We start from the raw sequence: 18,765 nt of genomic DNA on the forward strand, positions 1-18,765 counted from the left end.
GGGTGAAAGCCGACGATACCTTATCTGCGCGTGTAATATTACTAACACTAGCTAGCAGGCTGTTGCGTCAAGACGGACACTAATTTAACTAGTGTTAGCAGTTCACTCAGAGCTACGAGTGATGATTATTATTATTTTTTATTTGGGTTCAGGCTTGTGTGTCCCGAGTTCAGCGTTCTGAGCGCATTAGAAGAAGGCACCCGCTGACGTCGCGTGCGCGCCTCCTGTAAGCAACGCACATCCTTAACGCTCCTCAGTGGAAGCGCTCGATACTTTGCGCTTTCCCCGGTGGCCTGAAACACTTTTCCTTTTCGTTTTGAAGTAGTATCCGCTGAATTTACAAAAGCAGTTCAACCGCAAGATGCAAGTAAGTTTGACAAGAGTGGCAATGTGCGTAGCTTCGTGTCAACAGCAGAGAAAACTCATTTAAGCAGTTGTAAAGGTGGCGAAGCAGTATTTTAAAAGACATTATTCATTTTACCCAAAGAATTAAGTCAAGTATAAGTGTCTTCGCAAGAAGCAGCAGTGAAGCAAAAGATCAGAGTAATCTCAGGAACTCCTGTTTCTTAATATGTTGTAGCAGTCTGAGACCTAAAGGCAAGCCTAACAGCATTACAGCTTAGGCAGCAGTTACGGAGGGGAGTTTGGTTTTAAGACAGATTCGAGAGAATTAGTTAGCAGAAATCTTAAGTGAGTAATCTGTTGTCATTTGCTTTAGGTCTTCTACAGTCCTGTTCTGGATTAGTTGAAGAGGGCGGAGAGTAAAGCAAGGCAGATTGAGAAAGAGGCTGTTGCAGGTGTCCAGCCTAGAGAAAACCAGGGCTCTGGAGGCAGTGAGCTTCTGGGGGAAGTGAGAAAAGGAAGAATCCCTCCAATGTGGTGAAGCTGGTAGATGGCCTTCTTGGCAAGGTCTGGGATGTGAGGAGAGGAGAGAAGGAGAGCGGAGTCTCAGATGACACCCATGTTTTTTTCCTCACAGGAAGACGAAGGAAGAGAACCCAAGGAGAGCAGCTAGAGAGAGAGGGAAAGCGGGAGTCCCAGTGAGAAGGATTTCAGTCTTTCTGGCATTAAGGCAGAGATCGTTGGAGGTGCACCAATCCTGAATTGTGGATACACATTCAGGAATTAGCGAGAGATGAGGAGGCGGCTGAGGGGAGCCTGAAAGAGAGCAGTGTCATCCTCAAAACACTGAAAGCTAGAGAAGAATGTAGAGATCAGGTGGGCCAAAGGGGCCAATTAAACATTGATGAGCCAGGGAGAGAGGGCAGAACCCTGGGGGACAGCACATGTGGAAAAAGGTGGTTGAAAAAAAAAAAGGACCCAAGTTGGATCGGGGAGGGTCAGTCCAGAAGGAAGGAGGTCAACCGCTCCAGGGCGTGATCCATGATGCCCAGGTTCTCGGAGTCGGTTGATCAGGCTGGCATGGTTGACTGACTGGAAAGAACTCCCAATTGAAATCGCGCATTTTCAAAATAGGTTATTGGTATAGGATTGGTTTCAGACCTTTAAAGATTTGTTGATCTTTTCCCCAGAAAAGCTTTTGTGGGTGAGAGTTCTTGGTCTGTAAGATTGGCGGCCAAAGTGGAATAGTAGGTACAAAACACCGGTAATGGCCTGTCAATCCTAGAAAAGCTCAAAGGTCCCGCTTGGTTTAGGTACAGGTGTTTCTTGTACTGCTTTAACTTTTTCAGCCTGAGTTTTAATCAGTCAATTTCCCATGATGTAGCCCAGATGCTTTACAGCTGCCTAGGCCAGATGGCATTTCTTTGGGTTTGCTCATAAACTGGCTCTCACGAACGATCTTGCGATCACAAAAGTTGGTGCATGTGTTCGGGCCAGGTCTTACTATGTATAATAATGTTGTCTAGGTTGGCTCCGGAAAAGCTAGAATATTGTCTTAAAATCTTATCCATTAACCTCTGGATTGTGGCAGGGGCACTGTGCAACCCAAAGGGGAGTACCTTAAATTGAAAGAGATCTTGCAGGTGGAAAAGGTGGTCTTCTCCCCAATAATGGGAGTTAGGCATACCGGTCACTATCCTTTGGTTAAATTCAGAGTGGATATATATTTAGATGACCCTAGGTTCTCAAAGAGCTCATCGATCTGTGGCATGGGGTTATGATCGAACATAAAAAGATTGAGTTTCCTGAAATCTATACAGAGCCTCCAACTCATGTCTGACGGGGGACGTCCACAGGCTCTCGGAGGGCTCAATGATGTTGGCTTTGGCATTTGGTGGAGCTACGGTTCAATACATTTTTCTCCTTTCCTGTGGGATGCAGTAAGGTTTTAAATTAACTGTTTTCCCAGCTGGTGTCCTTTATATAACAAAGAAGTTCTGCACTCTACCTGGTTGTTCAGAGAAGACCTCTGGGAATTGATGTAATAAAGCATGAAGGGCTTCTTGTTGGGAAGGTGGTAGATGGTTAGGGACCAACTGAAGTTCTAAGTGCTAAGCCAATGAGGAGGGTAGCCATGGTTACAGTAGTGTCCTCTACCGGGTCTACATTCTACACTTTCAACGAGCTCTATGATTATATTTGGGTCTTCTGACGTCTATCTGGTTGGGCCACTACATAATTCAAGGGGCCTTTTCTCTCAAGAATTTCATTGGGGGCGACCATTTAGTTTGTTTTGTTGTCTGGGAAGAAGAACTAAGATAGATTCTCCTAAGGATAAACCTCGGGCTACTGCTAGTCTATCGTATAGGGTCTTTTGAGGTTCTTGGGCCACTACCTAAGCAGGGTTTTACGATTTCTCAGACAGCATCCATATGGGAATTTAGGTACTGCGCTTTCTAGGGAATGGGTAGGATGGCCTCTTCTCTCTTTCCCGGTCTTTGAACATATCCAGTACATGTCGAGGTTCTCGTCCGTATAATCACTCAAAAAGGGAATGTCATTAAGACTTCTGAGGTGTTTTCCTAACTGCAAAGAGGGCGCAGGAAATCATGACATCACAATTTCTACCATCGGCCTCTCCCAGCTTGTGAAGCATTCTTTTTAGGGTTTGATTAAACCTTTGCACAGGGCCATCCACCTGTGGGTAATAAACAGAGGTACATAGGGTTTTAATGTACATAATTTCTTTTACGTTTGCAGGATTTTTTACCTATAAGTTGTTCCCATTTGTTGCTGCATATTATTCGTAAGGGGATATGCTTCGGGATACTGAGTAGCATAGTCGACAATCACAAATAGGATTTTATTTCCCAATGTAGAAGTTTCCAGCCGGCCCACTATGTCCATCACTATTTGGTAAAAGGGTACTTCAATGATGGGAAGGGGTTTTAAGGGGGCCTGGGGAATTGGAGGGTCTACATGCTTCTAGCAAATATCAAAAGGTGAAAATGTAGTTCTTCACAACTGCAAACACTCCGGGCCAGTAGAAGCATAACCTGGCTTCGGGTTTTCCCTATCCCCTGATGGGCGGCCGTTAGATGGAAATGGTCCCGCTCCAACACTATATCCTCCAATGACTATGGGGGACCACCAACTATGTTAGAGGAAGACCATCTTTCCTAACATCCCCTCGATAAATAACCCTTTCTTCAGAAAGAAGAAGGGGACCGGATTGACTACGTCCTTGTTCTTCCGAGGTTAAAAGCTTCCGTTAAGGTCAAGTTTTTCCTTTGTGCAAAGGCAAGATCGAGTGATAGGGCAATGTCCTCTCCAACGAGGTTGGTCTTTCCAAATTCCTGCAATGCTATTGCTGTTTCTGCTAAGGTGTCTACCTCCTAGGATACTCAGTGAGTGCTTTTTCCAAGGGCCCCTTGTGCTACGGCTTCACCCTCTGTAACCGAATATGCTATGGTCCCATGGTTATAGCGGATCACCTTCACCGCCCCCAATAAATTGGGATCTATTACACCAGCTGCAGTCTCCAAGGCATGTCGCAGGGCCAGTTTGAACTTAGTAACTAGTCTGATGTAAGTTCCCGTGTAAGGAAGGCATGGTATCAAGACAGACACAAGCGACCACGGTTCAAGGGTGTTTATTGAACTTTCACACGGGTGAGAAACATCTATCTAAACCTAAATCTACAGATGGGAGCAAGCTACGACCATCAAATAATAATAATGCAGTCCTAGTGGAGTCTTGTCAAATTAAAAAAGGGCCTATACTAAAAAACACTTTTGCCAATCCTTACTACTAATTTACAAATAATGTGGGGTGAAGTTCACGAAAAAGAAAGAAGTGTTTGCAAAATGATGGATGATTGGGCCGTTGGCCTCCCTTCCCCACGTTTTCAGCACGGGACAAGGCGGTTCACTCACTCACACTCTAGCTTCTACGGCACGAGGATACAATTCTATTTTCACAGTTCAGGACCTCCTGTACCCAAGTCGCTTTGCTTCTTGCAAGCCTCTTGACTTAGAGGGCCTGGTGTACACAACGTAAATGTTCTTTTCTTTTGATCACCCTATTTTGGGTTCAGATCCCCTGGATCCCCCTCAGCCAGGCTCCAATCTCTTTCAAAACAATAGTTCAAAACAATGGTTCAGAACATTCTTTCTTGGGCTACTCATGGTTCACCCCGGATCCCCCTCAGCCGGGCTCAGATCCCTTTGTTCACTAATGTCTGAGTTCTTTTGCGGGTGACTCACAGCTCACCTTGGATCCCCTTCAGTCGGGCTCAGATCCCTTCCTTTCAGTCAATTGGTCTCCCTCAGCCGGGCTGAGACCAACTGTGATGTACTTCAAACTATCGAAGACTTTCGAATGTGCACAGGATATAGCAAGACCCGTTGCATGACCACTTCGAATTCAGTATTCCTTTTCTCACACTCAGCATCAGTTGGATACCTAACAGAGACCTTCCAATGAGCGCCCATGTGGCGTCGGACCACTCTGTGCACAGTTTTTCTCCCAAATTTCAAACAGTTACTTCTTTGGTTCCAATTATACTTGCGTCACTCATCGCCAATGCCGCACACACTGTTCTCTTTCCATAAAGTTGCCACTTGCAACCTAGGTTCAAAACACAAGCTGGTTTGGTATCAGTCACTGTGCTGTCTTTTCTGAGGCCACTTTGTTGTAGGAGCCAACGATAGTACCTCGGCGGCAATCGATCCTGCACGCCTTGGTTATCGACACGGGAGAATCCCGCATACCTCCGACACACTGCACAGGTTTGATCAGCGTTAGGTTCGTGGTCTTCGGTTTCTTACTTTCAAAGGCTCATGAAAGTAACAGTCTTTATTGGTCATGGGTACTTCATCCTTGCGACTCTCTGGTCTCGCTGTCTTTCTCTTTGTATTAAACAGCCATCTTATACTGCTGTTTCCTAGTGTGGTTTGCCTCGCTCAGAGTATGCTTTGTGCTCCGCCTTTTATCCGATGTGGGGCAGTGTGATGGACGTCGTAAACATCTGGAATTGCCTGTCCATGGTGTTGGGACAGGTCAGGTATACAGCTCTGGTGTTAGTCCGTTGTTGCTCACGGCGAGTTGTCTGTGAGAAAGTGTCCATGTTGGGAAAGGGGGTGGCGGGGACTGAGTTCCTAAATATCCTACCTGGTACAATGGGGGAAAAGGGGATACTGCGTCTCACATCCGGTGTCCTACTTCTACTCCCAGAGGGCCCTTCATCCAGGTGGTCCTCCCGCACTGGTCCACCCCGAAGAACTGGATCCAAAAGCGATGGCAGTGTCCTGCTACCTGGATGACAGATCCCTGCGGACTAACTGGTGAGACATCTTCAGGTTTCTTACACCGGTGGAAGAAAAAAAGCTTAGAACTTTCATTAAGTGGGATAGAAAGGTCTTCAATACTATGTCAAATACGATGGAATGAGGAGTTGCCAGAATAGGGACCAAAGCCTTCTCCATCACATTTCTGAATAGCAGGGGTCGCCAGTTGAAATCAGCTGGCTGACATCTCACTTCTAACACCGTAAGTGGCAAGCCAGAAGGACTGAAGATTCAGTCGATTAAGAGAGCAGGAGACAAGAGCAGTAGAAAATTCTGCATTTGCATTTGTTATTTTCTCCACTTCACCTTGGGTTTGCCAGCTTGATCATTGTTTTAAGAAGGATTGTTGAGCCGGCAGGCTTAAGGGGGCTGGGGAACCAGCGTCACTCCTGCAGGAAGAAAGGGCGGACCTGAGAAATGTACTGTCTGGCTTCCATTTCTTTCCCTTTACCAACTTAACTGCAACTCCTTACCTTTTTAAAGACTGTGACTGCCTAGCATGACGCCCTACATACTAGTCTCCTTACAGTTAAGCCCTATGTTGTGTTCGTTAATGGAGCATATCAACGGTGCCTCTGGATGCCTTTTCTGGCGGTGCTCCTAGGTCTATCAATTGTGTAGCTTGACTGAGCCTCCGGTCTCTCCATTGGCCATGGCGCAGTGTTCGTTCATCTGCGTTGTTGTTCCCTGCTTGTCGACGGAGCATTCACACTGTCTAGCCAGTCTTGGGCTTCATCAGGTTTACTAAAGAATAGGGTGCAACCATTATAACATACCTTCAGCCTGGCCGGGTAGATTAGCATGTATCTCAACCCAGCCTTCCTTCGTCTCTCCTTGATTGCGATTAAGTGAGGTCTGCGCTTCTGGACTTGGAAAGTGTAGTCTAGGTATATTGCAAGTTTAGCTGGCGCCCTTTGTATGGTACCGCCTGTCCTCGAATGCCAAAGTCCTTGTAGTTCAGGATTTTACCAATGATGGGCGCTCGCGGTGGTGGATTCCTGATTAGAGATTGATGCGTGTGCTCCACCTGGTCCCAATTCTTGCAGCAGTAACCTTTCAACATAGTTAGTGGGGTTGGTGCGCTCCATGCCGTTGGGCAGCCCGATGATTGTAATGTTGTTTCTTCTTGCCTGCCCTTCTGCGTCATTTACCCTGTCCTCTAGCATTTTTTCCATCTGCTGCAATAGGGTAACATCCGATGTCTCAGATCGCCTCAGTGTTTCCCGTGACCTGTGATTCCAGTTGTCCAGTGCGTTCCGCTAATGCCTCACATCTTGACGACGCAGTAAGCCCACATCCACAATTACTGCATCTATTTTCATTTCCAGCGTCGGCTTCAGTGCTGTTATTGCTGCGAGTATTTGTTGGCCCCATTGTCTAATGCGGCTGCTATATTTTCCATCGGTGACCGCAATGTTTCACCCCTTGGGCTGTCTTGGCCTTTAGTAAAAGACTCCATTGTGGTCTGCTTCCCTTTTGCCTTGCTGCCATTTGCAAAACACAAATTCATTACCACTGGTCTTATTTAGCAGTTTCTGGCTATGATCCATTTACAGGGGGTGATTAAGGTTCTGGCGCCACTTGTGACAATACCTTGCTGCTCCCAGCGTGGTTCGCACGGCGCGCCATGCTTGTGTCTCCTCACACTTTGGGGTGGTGTGAAATTTGGGTATCAGCGTAGTTGGGGTTGGCTTATTTTCAAGTTGGGTGCGCCTCAAACTTGCCTGTTCATCACTAATGGCATAGCGCAGACTGCGCTGCCTAGCCTCTGCTGTGGAACCTGCGCTTCTTCACGTTTCTTGGCTCCTTGGGCTGCCTGCTCGCCAGTGTACGCTACTTTATGGGGTCCTGTGTAGGCTTCCTGGGCTTGTGTGCACTTGTTCTTGGCAATATCTGAGTAGTCCCTTGGATCCAGCTTTGCGCTCTGAGGGGTGATGTCTTAACTGGGGAATCAATGCAGCTTCTTTGCTTGCCTGGTTACCCTCTCAGCCTGCCGGGCCAGCCCTCACACCACAGCACTGTCTGTGCTACCTTATGTTGCCGGTTCATGCACTATGCCACTCTGTCCAGCCCCTGTTCCTATCTTCTGTTATTGTGCCCTGCTTGATGTCATCTGCGCTGTCCTCCGTGGCCTGCTTGAATGCATTGTTTGTGTGTGGTGTGCCTCGTACAATGTCCATGCTTGCTCTTGGTATCAGGGCTGTATGTGTTTTGGCGGGCCGCCTTGATCTCTTCCCCGCTCCCAGTTTGGGCATTGCTTCCCTGGATCTAGTGGGACAGCATACGTTACTCAGCGGGCGGAGGGGGTCTGGTGGTGCGGGTGCACTCTTCCAGTGCCATCTTCGCGTGCATAGAAGTCGTGCCCCGGTCTCTGGTCCCACAGGTCTCCCGGGGTCACGTTGTGTGGCTGCCAGCCAGGGGTGTTCTTGAGCACCGCTCCCCCTCAGGCAGGATCATAACCACTGCTGTGGGCTCCGGTGTCGCCCTTTGTTCACCAGTTTAGTCGCTCTTGGGTGTCTTCACATTGCATTCGCGATCGTGTAATATGCTTTGTACCACTTATCTTGGAGCAGCGGAAGTCCCGTTTCGGCTCGTCCTCACGGTCTTGCACTTTAGAGCCCTTTTGTAGGTTGAGATGCCTTCATTTACACGCCGTATTTGGCAGATTTGTCGGATCAGCAGGAGCTACTTTGCAACACGTCTTCTCTGCATGGCAATTGGCCACGCCCCCCAAGTTGCATGTTCTTGTGAACTGCCTGACATTTGTATAAGCAAGTAGAGGCCTGGGAAGCCCCAAAAGTAGAGAGGGCGTAGATGAAGGAAACTAGGTGGAAGCATTACGACCCTAACATTGGAGTCCTACAGTTTTCATGGAACTTTTTTTTAAAGTTTTGTTTTTATTTTTGTACCCATGAGATAAGAGGCTGTAAACCTTTTTGTTGGTTGGATCTACAAAGAACACTTTTCTTTACTTTAGGAAGAGATAATACTTGCACAGTTGGTTTGAGCCATTAATGTTGTGGACAGATGTGAGCTATTTGCGATGTGACAGTGACAGCCCTTTATAATTTGGGTATTCTGACAATTTCCTTTGTTTTATTAGAGGTAGGGCACCCCCTCTTAGCTTAAGGGACAGTCATTTTTCCAACCCATTTGCTCATGTTTCTTTCCCAAAACATGCCACCATTGTGTCCAAGCCTTACATCTGCACCCTCACATTGCACATTGAGAACATAGGACATTTAAGAGATTTTCGAGGCTCATTTAAGTTTGACAGATTTTGTTGCCTGAAATTCAAGTATGGTCGGAGCTTGAAATCGCAGCAACACAAGAGGATTTGTCTAATTCTGGCATGGATTTTGAGTAGCATTGTGAAATCATTTTAACAGCAGTTATATCCTTTTACTAAGATAGATGGTGTTGATGGGCATTGCCTTCATCTCAGTCTAGTTACCCTATTCTCATTTGATCTGCTTTTTTTGCTAGGTGTTCAAGATGTTGGCAAATAAGGAATCTCTTGATCAGATTATTGCAGCCACGCCAGGGCTGAGCCATGATCCGATTGCACTCGGTAAGTCTGCAAAGATTGCGCTTTCTGGGCATCGCATGTCACATGGAGCTAGCAGAGCAAATGTGCATAACCTGTGTTGTTTCTTTCACATTGCAAGATTTCAATTTGAGCTTCCTCTCCAAATAAACTGTGGCCTTGAGCGAATCACCATAGTAATGAAATGGCTTTACTCCTTTTATAGTCTGTTGTAATCCGTGTACCCAACTGGACACATGGCTGTTCACTTCTCTGTTCACAACTATTCATATTCTAAAGTGGTGGTGTTTGGCTGTTGACTTTGGTTCAGAATTCTGGAGAAACTTGTTTGCGAGATTACCAAATTCCATCTTGCATCAATTTGTAACTTATTGTGGAGCATCTGTGTGCTGCCAGAATTCATTACGGGTAATTGTTCAACAACCTAGTGACTGGTTGCCTTTTTTTCAAGACCCTGAAAACAGGTCTTGGGGCAATGACTCTTTCTTGTCTAACCAACTACCCGGCCACAATTGAGGGTTACATGGTACCTCTCTTACTCCAGATGGTTTTTGTTAAGGGCTGATCATGATTTTCATTATTTGATCATTTGCATCAGATGAGTACTTTTCAGTTGAATTGTGCAGTGCTTTGAAAGACCTTGGTGGAATATTTGCGCTTTCTAAACTTTTTTAATAAACTATTTAGGTATACTGTTATCTGCTCACTGCACAATGGACACCGTGTATAGCGGAATTCACTGCACCTGAATGCTTCTATTGGAGGTTGGGGGGGAGGGGCGGGATCGGGATCCTTCACGGATAATGCCATTATTTACTTACCACATGAAAGACATTTCTTCCTGATCACTTGAGCACATTTAATCTGCTGCTTCTCGGCCTTGTCCACCTTTTGTCTAAAACCTCCTACTTCATGATCAAATAGCACAGTGGGTCAGTTCAGTTTGAGGCGGTTGCTCTTCATCAATCCTATTTGATCCAATTTAAGAGGCTTCAATTCCTCCCTCAATACTGCTGTTACCTGTGTATCTGAATTTCCTTCCTCCCTTTGCAAGTATCTTCCTTGTTCCTGCCCCTCCACTGCTAGCCATTCATGTTTTCACTTTAGCCCAGACTTTCCTTAATCACCACTCCTAGAGGGTTCCGGTTCCTGCATTCTGTGATTAATTGTTCCTTCTGCCCAGAGTGGTGCCACCCCTTTTGAGGCTCGGGAGGTGAGCCTGCTCATCAAGATCCTCCATAGGGGTTTGGGCAAGTGGGATTTTACTGGGAGTGACTACGCTCTTGGGGAAAAGGACTCCCATTGCGGAACTCCCATTCCAGTGTACGTTAAACACAATGGGATTTGGAAAGACTGTTACTTCTATTTTCGACTCTCGAAAGGGACATTCCTCAAACTCTTTGGCTTCAGGTAATGCTGAATATCACCTGAACTCCAGTCAAATGGCGGCGACACACCCCTTTTGTTTCTGTTGACCTACATAAAACCAGGAGGAAGTTTGAATCAGAGAGAGCAAATCCTATGCAGAGTAGAGCCGCTGACTAGAGGATGCCCTGGAGTGGCAGAGCCATGATGGATCGCGATAGCGTGGAGAGTGAGTTGATTGCTAGCGGGACACTGGTGTCCTGAGGATCAAAGAAGCTGAACCGCTGAGACAAAGACGCTAGAGAGAACGTCTCGACTGGTGGTGTGACCACACGGAAGCTAGGGTGGGCCTGGGGTCCTTTAACAGATGCTGAGATCAGACTGCAGTGGAGAAGTCGGAACCCCGATCGCCACCCGAGAAGCACAACTGCCGAGCTGGGCAGACTAAGGGAAGCGTCTCTCCGAAGAGGTAATAGTGTTGAGGGAGGTGAGCTATTGTATGAGAGACATTGTTATTAAAGGCTACAGCACCCATGAGGGTTACGGGGACCACAAGAACCTGAATGCTGGAAGAGGGCAGACGCTCAACCGAGGCACTGCTAAAGCAAGCCTAGTTGAGGGCCAAAGGGCTTCGGTGATCCTGGGAGAGTCAAGAGAAAGTGATACTAGAAGCTGGGAAAACCACCCGGGCCTCGGGAGCCAAGAAAACCCAAATGTTACATACGGGGAGACGTACCATCGAGAACACAATAAAGTAAGCCGGCCAAAGGGCAGAAGGGCTTTGGAGAGCCCTGAAAAAGCAAGAAACATTAACTTTTTTGAGAACTATTAAAAACCTTTCAAAAAGACCCAGATGTACTTTCAAACCTTTTGTTTGGAGAGTGATCCAAACCATTGGGCCAAGGACAGAGGCTATTGCACTGCCCTCCATTTTGTTACATTTGCAGTGGTAGGGCCAGATAGATAATAGGGTTTTGGACTATGGACTATTTCATGTATCATTTGACGAGCCACATTAGTTTTAGTTTTGATGGGCAAGAACTTCCCTGAAAGTGGTAGGGCTAGGTAAATGTTTATTTTGAATAAAATATGCTTTAAATGCCAATATGTAGTCCGACCTTCTGTAGTCGAGACTTATCTTTGTCCTCAAACCCAAGGACTGTATCTCTCTAGCCCTGAAATCTCTACACTGGCTCCCGGTGGCTGCAAGGATCAGGTTCAAGAGCCTCTGCATAGTCCACAAGGCTTTCTGGGGCTGGGGCCCACATTACATCTCTCCCTTTCTTCCAAAATACCTTCCTTCCCGAGCCCTTTGCTCAACTACCTCCAACTATCCAGGGGTCAGACGCTTTTCCAGGCAGAGAGTGGGGGGTAGATCTCTGTCCTCTGCAGGTGCCTGCCTTTTGGAATGGTCTCCCTGCACCACTCAAACTTGAGCCGGATCATCCGAAGTTCCAGAAGCAGCTCAAAACCTTCCTTTTCTCCTCTGCTTTCTCTCTCCCTCTCCTGCTGGCCTACCTATCTGATGCACTGACTGGTTGCCTGGCTACCCTCAGAGCCTCGCCGGGTACCAGACTCCTCATTGATCAATCTCCAATGCACTAGCACCGGGGCTACCATTGACTTGGAGGCTGTAACTGTAACCTCTACAGTCCCATTCCTCCTTACATTAGCCCAGAGCAGCGCTGCCCTGTCTGCACTTACTTGGAGCAATTGCTGCCCCGATTGCACTTCCCACCCCCTCTCCCTTCTTCCCTGCATTTTGCACTGTCGCACTTGCACAATCTGAATGACACATGGACTAGTACGATTTTCTGTCTTGTCCTACCTCTGTCTTCCTTACCTTGTCTTGTTGCACCTTGAAACACTTGTGTATGGTCGCGTTATGAATGACATACCAATCATATCCTTCAGACTGATGCCTCTAAGGTTAGGGTGGGAACTGTATTGTCACAAAAGCGTGACGGCATGGAACACCCTGTCTTGTGTACGAGTCAGAAGCTGTTCCCTATAGACCAATCCTATTCCACCTTGGAGCTGGAATCCCTAGGCATCAAATGGGGAATCTTAAACATATGTTACTATCTCATAGGAAGATGATTCTGGGCTTGTGACAGATAATTCCCCTCTGACCTGGATGAGCCTAAGGAAAGAATCCAACGCCCGAGTCATGAGCTGGTTTTTAGATCTTCAATCTTTTTGTTTATTGGTCCAACACCGAAAAGGGAAAGAACAAAGTAATGTGGACTTTTAGAGTAGTTTCCGGCTTCCCAATCAAGGGGGATCCTCTCGTTTAACAGGAAAGATATGTGAAGAATCTGGACTATTCGTCCCTTCTCCCAAGAACAGAGCCTCTCCATTTTGAGGCTAGGGAGGGAAGCCCGCTTTGCAAGATCCTCCCTAGGTTTCTGAGCAAGTGGGACCACACTGGGATTGACTCTTGTCTTGGAGACAAGGACTCCCATTCCGGTATGGAACTTCCAGTCCAGCGTACGTTATCCGCCTACATGGGAATTGGAAAGACTGTTAGTTATATTTTCGATTCTCCCAAAAGTGACATTTCCTCTTGGCTTCAGGTAATGCTTAATCTCACCTGAACTCCACAGTCCGAGTGGTCACACACCCCTTTTGTTTCTGATGACGTACAAAAAACCATGTGGAACTTTGACTCGTGGAGAGAGTTTCCTACGCAGAGGAGAACCTCTGACTGGGGGACATCCTTGAACAGCAGAAACGCGCTAGAGCGTACAACAGGCGGTAGTGTGGAGAGCGAGCTTATCTCTAAGGAGCCGCCGGAAAGGCTGGCACCATAAGCGGCAAACGAGCAGAACCACTGAGGATGATGTAGACGGTAGAGAGACCATCTTGCCTGGTGGCGTGACAACACGGAAACCGTGGTGGGCCTGGGGCCCGTTAACTGATACCGAGACCAGACTTCACTTGAGGTCTGATCCCCGATCTCCACCCGAGAAGAGCAACTGCCGAGCTGGGCAGACTAAGGGAAGCATCTGCTCCCAAAGAGGTAACGCCACTGAGTGAGCTGAGCCATTGTATGAGACACTGTCATTAAGGGCTGGAGAAGCCATGGGGCTTACGGGGACCAAGAAAACTGAATGCTGGAACGGGGTAGGTGTCCAACCAAGACCCCCTAAGACAAGCCTAGTTGAGTGCCAAAGGACTTTGGAAAAAAGCACAGGAGAGGCAAGAGAAAGTGATAGTGGAGGCTGGGAAAGCCACCCTGGTTTCGGGAGCCAAGAAAATCTGAATGCTTTATACGGGCAGAAGCCCCATCAAGAACTAAGCCGGCCAGAGGACAGAAGGGCTTCAAAGAGCCCTGGAAAAGCAAGAGAGATTCACTTTTTTGAGAACTGTTAAAAACCTTATTTTTCTTTTTTTGGGACAAGACCCAGATGTAAAACAATTTTGTTTGGGGAGTGATCCATACCATTGGGCCAGGAACAGAGGCTGCTCAGGCCTCCTTTTTGCTTTTTCTAAGTGGTAGGGCCAGATAAATAATCAGGTTTTAGACTTTGGACTATTTCATTTTGAACATTTGACGAACACCATTAGTTTTCGGTTTTGATGGACTGGGAACTTCCCTCATAGCGGTAGGGCTAGATAGGCTTTTTATTTATACAAAAAAACACACTTTGTAAGTTTGTAGCCTGACTCCTCCTGGTTGGCCACAATTATCTGTTGGTCCCACTGCAGTGGCTTTCTGTGTCTCACTCCATGCTGTCCTGAATTTTTCAAAGTAGCTACCTACGTATTACCTTCAAATGCAATGCGCACCACTTCCCGTTCGTCACCTCTGCCCCATGGCCTGCTGTTCCTCTCCTTTCATGCTACTTGCTGCTCAAAAAAATAACTTCTTGTCCCAAACCTGCTCACTGAACCCCCCACCCCTTTTTATTTACCAAGTGTTTTCTTTCCAACTTCCCTCTGCGACCCACTTACTAACCTTCTCTGCATTGCCTTAATTTTTTTTCTTTAAAGTAAACGTTGGCAAACTTGCAAGGTGTCTTTCCTTTATCCACTCACAATTTTGTCCATTGACCTGCGCAAATATTGATTTTGTTGGCAGTTGGTAATGTCATTTGAAGATTTTGTATGGATTATTTCTGCCTGCTTTATTGATCTTTTCTATCTTTCCCAGGAGTTCTACAGGACAAAGACCTTTTCACTGTCTTTGCTGATCCAAACATGTTGGACACGTAAGTACAGTTTTGAGAAGAATGAGTGGTGAGAGTATATTAAAATACCAGTAAATTACTAAGCTAAAGAAAATTTCGAAGCTGAAAATACCGAATTTCAAAATACGCAATTCCATGCAATTATATGTTGGGGGGGGGGGGGGTGCTCTAGGGTAATAAGCAATATAAGGATAGTAAGGAGGGTTTTGGTGGGCCTCCCCCGCATATTATTGCAGGGAAATGTGAGGGAGAAAAAAAAACGATATTTTCGTATTCGAATTTCAGTTATCACATAGATCCTTTTGTATTGCATACTGAATGTTTTGTATGGGATTGCATGTGTATCCCATAATATCCTAAGGTGAGTCTCGGAAAACTTAAATGCATCTCTTATGTGGTCTTAAAGTGTTGTGTTGCACAGTGTAAATGGTGTGTAGGGAGGTGCATTGGTACTAAAGTTGGTATTGGTTGTCCCCAGTGTAGTGTTTCCCATTACTAAAATTACCATGGGCTGGAGTGGTGGATTGCTGGCACAGAGTTGCATACAGTGAAGTGGACAGCACTCTAGGGGGCGTGCATAGATGTGTGTGGTTATGGTTAAATAGCATATTAGTTCACGGAGGGTGTGGAAGGGGCGATTTTAGGGTTGTTGGTTCAGATGGTCATTTTTGACTATACTTTTAATCCCCTTGGCTTTTTGCAGGCGCTTCTGCTTTTTGCTGTCAGAGGCTTAGACCGAAATCCTCCTGCAGCTGCAACTTATTCATAGTATGCTGCCCTTAGTAGCCCAAATGGCTAGCATGGCAGGGGTACTCCATGGGAACACCATTTTGTCACTGGTTGTGTTTTCTCGCCCAAAAAGTGTTGGAGTAGGTTGGTAGCAGCTACATGTTTTGGTTTTGGGTACACCACCCTATAACCTTTTTACAACGTTGGTAGCCCAATGGCAATATATGGTGGTCCTTTCACTACCAATGCTTTAAAATAAATGCTACCCAGCAACTCTTTTGTTTGGTGGTCTTTCTTTGAGTGTTTGGACAATGGGGAATGTACGTTGGCACTTTTCAGAGCCTATCGAGGAACCCTTTGTGTGTGGCATCCAGTTCAGTCTGGATGAGGGTCTCGCAGACATCCCAACTACCTGCCTGAGTGAATACCTGTGAAAGAGGGGAATAGCTGGCCAATCCTGATAGGATGGTTACCAAAACATTGGATGCATTAGGTGGCTGCTTTATCTGATTATATGATGCTGATTAGGTGGCTGCTTTATCCCAAGCCGTGCGTGTCTGTTGTAAGGATCTCATGGTGGCAACCGTAAAGATGGACACAAGTGATCACAGTTCAAGGGTCTTTATTAAACTGTATGCCGGTCGGAAACATGCCTAATCTAAACCTAAATCTGAGATGGGAGCAAGTGTTGACCATCAAATGAAAAGAAGGCCGTCCTAGTGGCGTTGTGTCAAATATAAAAGGGCCTATACTTAGAAACCTATTGCCAAACGCTACAACTGATACAAAAAGGGTGTGGGATGGTTTTCAGGAAAAGAAAGAAGTGTTTTCAAATAATATGTCAGGATGCGATGGCTTGGGTCTCCCTTCCCCACGTTTTGAGTATGTGGTAAGGTGGAACCTTGGGGCACAGCACGCGCTCGAGCTTCTCTAGTACGAGACGAAAGTTCAGCTTCGGCTATCAAGATCTTCGATGGCCAAGTCTCCTTTATCAAATGTCTCCTGCCTTCAAGGGCCTGATGTTTACAACAAACAAATGCAAAGCTCCCTTTTTACGTTTCCTCTGGATGGGATGTATGCATCCCTGGGTCCCCCTCTTCAGGGCACTGACCCTTCACAAAACGTGTTTAGCAAAATAACAGTTCCTTCTCTCAATGGACTTTGGGTGATGGCTTCACCTTTGGATCTCCCTCGTTCAGCGTTGGACCCTTCAAAAAGAGTTCCTATCAGTATCAAGGCCTTCTGTAGTATTGTCTCCTGGTTCCGAGGGTCTAATAGGTTTTAAAAACACAAACACAAAGTTCTGTTCTACATACTTCTCTCAGGTGATGGCTTCAGCCATGGGTCCCCCTCTTCCGGGTGCAGCCCCTCTTGATTTTCAGCCACTCCATCGGGTTCACAATGGCTTTCAACAAATCCTCATGTCTTTTTAAAAAGCTCCAGTGGACTTCCCTCAGCGGGGTTCACCATTGTCAACACACTGTTTATCAGGACTTTAGACTTTGCCCCTTCTTTGTTAGCATCCCTCCTATGGTTCACCCTTGCCAACTTCAAATTCCCTTTGCTTTAAATGATTTGCAGGATACACTTCCCTTGCTTTCTCACAGTTCTTAGGTCAAAGGCTTTCGACTGTACAGGGATTTTGCTTGATCTCCTGTATGACCACTTTGACCTAACTTGGCGGCTCTTCTACGGCCTTCTGGTTTCTGTAGTTTCATTCAGACAGGCATCGCCCCGAGTCTCTTGAGTTAGCACCCACGTGGCTCTGGTTCCCTCTGCAGCTGGTCTTCCATTAACACTCTTACAGTTCTTTAAACTTGGTTCAACTTGCTACTTTGCGAGTGTCATTCATCACAGCCTGGCTCTCCCATCGACTCTCCCCTTGACTCACCGGCTGTGATGAACCGCTTGGCTTTCTTCGTAGCTGAAGTCAAGGTCGGTACCATGGTAGCAGGAGTTTCCCTCGCTCCCGCTTATGAGCTTTGACATTCTCCATGTACCATTGACATCTGTTTCAGCACATGGCTGTTGTCCTTGGTCTTACAATTCCCTTTGCATAGGTTTCACAGGTCTGCGTCGAAAAGGGCAAGGTCGTGTCTCTCCTTGTCAGCCTCTCGATATTAGCCTCCTTTATACTCCTCTTGAACTGCCAGGTCTTGATAGCTGTCTCGTTGTGTGGTCTGCCTTGCTTGTACTGTGCCCTCTTGCTCCCCCTTTCATCCCTGTAGGGGAGGGAAAGGGCTGTCAGGTGTTTGTGCGACTCTGATCAATTGCCTAACTTTGCCTGACCGGACATGTCAGATAAATGTCTCTGGTGTTAGTCTGTTCTCTTGTGTGTCGTGTGAAAGTATTTGTGTCAGAAACTGGGAGGTGGGTGGGCAGTGGTTTTGAGTGTTTTACGTGTCAGGATGGGAAAAAGGTGTTGAAAGAAGGGGGATAATGCGTCTCACCCGTCGGTGTCCCACTCCCTGAGGACCCCCCCCCCCATCCAGGTGATCCTCTCTCGCTGGTCCACCCCCAGGAAATGGATCCAATAACGATGGGCGTGTCCTGGCCACCTGGATGACAGATCCTGGGATTTAGCCAGACAGATACCTTCAGGTTTCTCACACTGTCTCTGGGGGTTTCAAACCAATTTCTTCAGATTCCACCTGGAATCCTATCCTTGTAGCTGGGAAGGGTAATATGCTATCCTGAAGATACTTGTGTGTATCCTCTGTGTTGAGTAGAATTTCCATCTTGTGTGATATTCTACTCACCTGGTGAGTCGCCCAGCACTTTTTGCTGGACTGTTGGATTTTTTCGGACTCGTGAGTGGGAATCTTTTTCTTCACTTACCCGTTCTTGTTTTGTACTCTGGGCATGGAGTCTACTTTCCTGCATCTTTTTGTATGGCATCTGTAATTTTATATTGTAGCACACAGCACCTTATGTGCAACGCTACTGGAAGCTCCTTGAGCTTCCCTCTTTGCTTTTGTCATAATTCCTTGTGAGAACTACTGTTCTCAAGGATAGAAGGATACCTTTTTATCCTATCTATACTTTTCTTTTGCGACCAGCACTTATGTGGATTTCTGAGGAGGCATTTTGTGTTCCTTTTTCAATTCTCCTGTAACTTTTTCGTTACAGTAACAAATTCATCTGAGTGGTTAGTGGCAGTGGATACTTTTTCTAACATTTTTGTGAAACTTAAAATGCAGGCTGCATTTGCTCCGGCAGTAAGGCAAACATGTGACACTAT

The 18,765-nt window shown here is 46.5% G+C and overlaps 1 protein-coding gene across 7 annotated transcripts in view; it reads left to right on the forward strand.

The window, feature by feature from the left end:
- UBL7 (ubiquitin like 7) overlaps window positions 1-18,765 on the forward strand; it is a 396,382-nt gene that overhangs the window by 71,369 nt on the left and 306,248 nt on the right. For all 7 annotated transcript variants that reach the window (XM_069624581.1, XM_069624586.1, XM_069624580.1 and 4 more), the window contains 2 exons: window positions 9,177-9,261; window positions 14,759-14,816. In XM_069624581.1, the coding sequence (XP_069480682.1) occupies window positions 9,177-9,261; window positions 14,759-14,816 (143 nt within the window). The remainder of the gene's footprint in view (window positions 1-9,176; window positions 9,262-14,758; window positions 14,817-18,765) is intronic.

Source organism: Ambystoma mexicanum, chromosome 11 (genome assembly GCF_040938575.1).
Source record: "Ambystoma mexicanum isolate Mex_15411 chromosome 11, UKY_AmexF1_1, whole genome shotgun sequence".
In the NCBI taxonomy this organism is placed as follows: domain Eukaryota; kingdom Metazoa; phylum Chordata; class Amphibia; order Caudata; family Ambystomatidae; genus Ambystoma; species Ambystoma mexicanum.